This window comes from Sardina pilchardus, chromosome 21, assembly GCF_963854185.1.
Source record: "Sardina pilchardus chromosome 21, fSarPil1.1, whole genome shotgun sequence".
Taxonomy (NCBI): Eukaryota; Metazoa; Chordata; class Actinopteri; order Clupeiformes; family Clupeidae; genus Sardina; species Sardina pilchardus.
Genome location: NC_085014.1, coordinates 10,246,680 through 10,251,679, shown reverse-complemented (window position 1 = coordinate 10,251,679; position 5,000 = coordinate 10,246,680). Strand labels below are relative to the sequence as shown.

Here is a 5,000-nt window from a genome sequence, read left to right as displayed (position 1 = left end):
ACCACTAATAAACAAGGCGCTTGATCCTGATCACCCCCCCCCCCTCCCCCCCTCTGTGCAGCCTCCCAGCAGCAGCAGCAGTCACGGAGGCTGACGCTGGCAGGATTCACAGACGCCGTAATGAAGTGTCAAACATCACCGCCAGCCACGGAGGACAGGAGGAGGAGAGGGGGAAAAAAGAGGAGGAAAGAAAAAGGAGGAACAGGAAGCGGAGACAAACACATAAAAACGGCGTCCTAAAAAAAACACCCCAGCCGGCGCTCCACAGCCATCAGACTTTGTAAATAGTCCACAGTCAACAGTGACCTTTGTTTAACATTTGGCGCAAGATTATTGCCAAAGTATGTCCACACTGTCAGGGGCCAACAGGCTTTGATAGCTGTGGGATTGGGCAGATTGCTATAAATCCAAGCTATGACACATCGTGGTGACACAAAGAGGTTTTGTGTAAAACTGGCTGAAGGCCACAGGAGTTGTTTTGCAAACAACAGCAGCAGCCCCACTGGCCCTGGTAAATAGTGCAAAACTAAAGTAATGTGGTGATCTGGTAATATTGCAGTGCAGAATGTCTGTAGGTTTCTGACCCAGAACGCAACATTGCATACTGAATAGCTTGGCTGGCTGGTGGAAATGAGAGGGGGAAATGACAACTCTCAGCTAAATAAGGTGTGTTACTGTGGGCATCATAATACAACTGGCTAGGTCCAAAACCTTATCCGACAGGGGAGCTACAGAACACCAGACGCGTAACTGAAGCGTTCTGTTCGCGACGCGTAAAAATCCATTTTAGAAGACTGGTCTATTTTTTTTCGAATGCACGCGCCTCTGTCACGTCTGGTGTACTGTAGCTACTTCCATTGATTTAAAGTGATTAACCACTGCTGCAGCATACTGTACGCTGCGCGAACGGAACGCTTCAGTTACGCACCTGGTGTAGCTCCGCTGTTCCAGTATAGCCCGTTATGGCAACGTCCCATGTGAAGAATGAGGCCATGTCTGATTTACTTTAGCTTGTCTTAAAGGGATATTCCGCCATTTCTGGAAATACGCTCATTTTCCACCTCCCCTCGAGCAAAACAATCGATATTTACCTTGTTCCCGTCCATCCAGCCATTCTGTGAGTCTGGCGATACAACTTTTAGCTTCAGCCTAGCATAGATCATTGAATCGGATTAGACCATTAGCTTCTCGCCTGCTAGCTTCATGTTTAAAAGTGACTAAAATTTCTGGTAATTTTCCCATTTAAAACGTGTCTCCTCTCAAGTTAGAAAGTGCAATAAGACCATCTGAAAATGAAACCTGGCGTTTTTTTAGGCTGATTTGACATGGAACTACACTCTCATCTGGCGTAATAATCAAGGCAACTTGCAAACGTACCATAGGCGCAGTGATATCGTACGCAGCATCTGAAAATAGTCCCCATAGACAACAAGCAGTAGTAGTGCCAGTAGTCTGCAAGTTGCCTTGATTATTACGCCAGATGAGAGTGTAGTTCCATGTCAAATCAGCCTAGAAAAACGGCAGGTTTCATTTTCAGTTGGTCTTATTGCACTTTCTAACTTGAGAGGAGACACGTTTTAAATGGGAAAATTACCAGAAATTTTAGTCACTTTTAAACATGAAGCTAGCAGGCGAGAAGCTAATGGTCTAATCCGATTCAATGATCTATGCTAGGCTGAAGCTAAAAGTTGTATCGCCAGACTCACAGAATGGCTGGATGAACGGGAACAAGGTAAATATCGATTGTTTTGCTCGAGGGGAGGTGGAAAATGAGCGTATTTCCAAAAATGGCGGAATATCCCTTTAAGTAACAACTAAGTAGCCACCACATCTTCCAACTAACCATCCAATTAGGAGTCCATTAGCGCTTGATAATTACACCATGACAGCCCAAAGATTGTTCTGCACATCAGTCAACGGGGCACTGCTAAAAGTAGACGAGTCCTGGCCATGGGATAACGGACATCAGATTTCATGCAGGTATTTAAAAGCTTGGCTTGTGAAGCGAGGGAAAAGGGAAGAACACAATCTTGTGCCAGTCCAAATAAACCTTTCAAAGCTAATGAATAATAAATATCCTGAACACAGTTCTGTCATAACCAGGTAGCTGCTGAATTGAAGCCAGTAGAGAGTTGATAACACTAATCAGGTCTCAAGTAGTAACTCACTAGAACACAGCACTTTTTGGAATTGAATTTAAAAGGGTCATGCCACGGGATACCATTTTTTTCTTGTTGTTTTTGAAAGGATATGTTGATATCTACTGCCTATGGTCATACAGCACAAGCAAATTAGAAAACGTGTATTGTTCCCAAATCACAACTACTCTCATTTAGTATGCTGCCTTCCCTGTTAGCAATTACAGCAATAATTGTCTTGGAAGACACCTAAAGATGTTAGCCAACGAGAGTGAAAACCAACTACGTATGTAAATCAGCAGCAAAATCGGCGTCTTTTTACGGAGGTCTTCACAGCATGCTAGTACCTCATGAGAAAAACCAGCCAAGGCATTTCTTTCAATAGAAAAACCTTGTAGACTTTAAGGAAGCATCTCTAGGATTGTTGTAACATAATTGAGAGGCGTATGGTATAGGCTCCCCAAGGCTTCTTTAAGCAACATGAAAACGTTGCAATTTGTCAACACTTTCCAGAGTGTTTTGCTGGAAACAGATGTTATGTTCACAGTTACTGGATTATAGTCCAGGAGGCAACTCTGCTGTGCTGTGAGATAGATAGATAGAACAGAAAGAGAAGTAGAGAGAAATAGTCATACCTGTGCCTTGTGTCCCGATTCCTTTCAGCCACAGCGGTGAGGCAGACGAGAGAGAGAGAGAGAAGGAGATGAAAACAACTTGTTCAACTTCAAGTGATTGAAAGTCGTGATTGCCATCATTATGAGAACGCTGTGTTTCATCTTCTAATTCATACAGAAGAATAAGGGTTTTGTTGCTACTGTAGTCACTTTCACTTTCATGCAGATGACAAATTGCAGTTTTGTGTTATATTAGTAACTACTCAATATGCTTGCATTGGTTTGCGTTGCTAAGTTCACAACCAGTAACTGATGGTGAGGGTGGGCGCCATCATGGTATTTTCAGGGTTTTTGCATGAAAGTCCTCAATCAAATGCACAATTTGTGTCAAAGGTGATCTTCAGAAAAGACAGGAGAGAGGCAGAATGAGAGAAAGAGAGTGAGAGAGAGAAAGAGATAGAGAGAGTGTGAGAGAGAGTGAGAAAGAAAGAGAGAGTGAGCAAGAGAGAGAACTATGGAGATAGAGAGTGAGTGAGCTAGAGAGAGAGAGACAGAGAGAAAGCAACCATGAGTATCTCTGCTCTCATTAATGTTATTAACTGGTGTTAGAACAGCGCGGCACTTCATGGCACTACTAAAAGGGAAACATGAAAGGGCTGGAGCCTTCACTTCTGCCATAATTATGTAGATATCCCCTCACATTCACATTTATTCATCGCACACGTTAAATAAATTACAAAACTATCAGTACAGACAATGGCCCTTATTACCATCACCTGAATACAAAAGCAATGCTGCAATTATGGGAGAGAAACAATCAAGAAAGTCTTCAACACACAAAAAGTACTGCGGGCGGGTGAAAAGAAAATGAGTGTGGAAAATTGCATAATTTTCGCTAAAACCCTCGGAGTTTCTGATTAAGGTATTCCACTTGAGTGATCCATTTGGCAACACAATCACATTCTCACTATAGATGTTAGTCACTGAGGACTGGATTAAATCAAGAAAGTGTGAGCTTTTTTAATCCCCCATGAACACATTTTTAAAAAAGATTTAATTAATTTTTTTAAAACAAAAGAGACTGACATAAACATGAACAGAACGAACGCTCACTCATATTAAATCTGGAATGAATTAATCACGATATGAGAGTAGAAACACTAAAATCGTGAACCCTACTGTACTGTATGTGTGTGAGAACCTTTTTAAAGTCTATGGTGAGAATGTAACGGGCTCCTTACTTGAGCTCCAGGATGTTGTACGTGTGTCCGCTGGGCAGGATGCGGCGGACGAAGTTGAAGTCGCCCACGTAGATGCTCCCGTCGGAGCCGCAGGCGAGCGCCACGGGCGCGAACAGCTTGCTCTGGAGCGCCGGCCCGCTGCAGCCCATGCACGGGATGGTGCGGTAGTAGCCGTTGCCCATCACCGTGGCGATGACTGGAGGCTGCTGGGAGATGAAAAGGTTCTCGCCGTTGCCTTTGTGGAGGATGCCTGGAGGGGGTTGGCAACAACAAGAAGAGAGGATGAGTTCTCAGCGTAGCGGCGTTAAGTGTGCAAGTGGTGGATTCTCAGTGATGACAGTGTAACGGTATCAGCGTGCGAGTGTGTAAGGATATAAGTCTGCAAGGGTGTAAGGATATAAGTCTGTAAGCGTGCTAGGGTGCATATGAGAGCAGTCCTCTTCGTTATGCTGGTTAACCCTTAGATGCATAAGTGGGGTCAAAAATGACCCCAGAGGTTGTTTTCTTGCAGTATCTTCTTAATTTTATTTTTTTTTCATTTAACCTTCCATGTATTCCTCAAATAGGTTGTCTTTGACATGAGGCCATTTGGATTTGTGTCTAACTGTAACATTTTTGAAGTAATTTCATGTTTTGTATCAGTACCACCGATCCGCATAGGTGGGGTCAAAAATGACCCCAAGCATTTTCTTTGGAATTTCAAAAGTTAACCCTAGGATCTTTTGATTTTTATCAACTATGGCAGTCAGGTATACATTTACTGTTGATTATCACATCTCATGTCAGCAGTCTCACCAGCCTGAAGGCTATTTTTACACAACAACATGAATCTAAGTATCATCATATAATGTGGCGGCCAAGCGTTCATAGCGACGTCGCTTTTTGATCCTTCGATGTCCGCTCTTCCTATCATTGTGAAGCAGAATTCACCAAGCGATATTTACAGAGGGATTTGTTGATGTAGCGTTCTTGGCCTGAGTTGTAGGACTTTTATGCCTAAAAATAGG

General features: G+C 43.2%; 1 protein-coding gene across 1 annotated transcript in view; it reads right to left on the bottom strand.

Moving 5' to 3' along the window:
• LOC134068481 (teneurin-1-like) overlaps nucleotides 1-5,000 on the bottom strand; it is a 263,996-nt gene that overhangs the window by 86,893 nt on the left and 172,103 nt on the right. The window contains exons 21-22 of the mRNA XM_062524127.1: nucleotides 3,994-4,243; nucleotides 2,774-2,794 (exon numbers count right to left, since the gene is read on the bottom strand). Of these exons, the coding sequence (XP_062380111.1) occupies nucleotides 2,774-2,794; nucleotides 3,994-4,243 (271 nt within the window). The remainder of the gene's footprint in view (nucleotides 1-2,773; nucleotides 2,795-3,993; nucleotides 4,244-5,000) is intronic.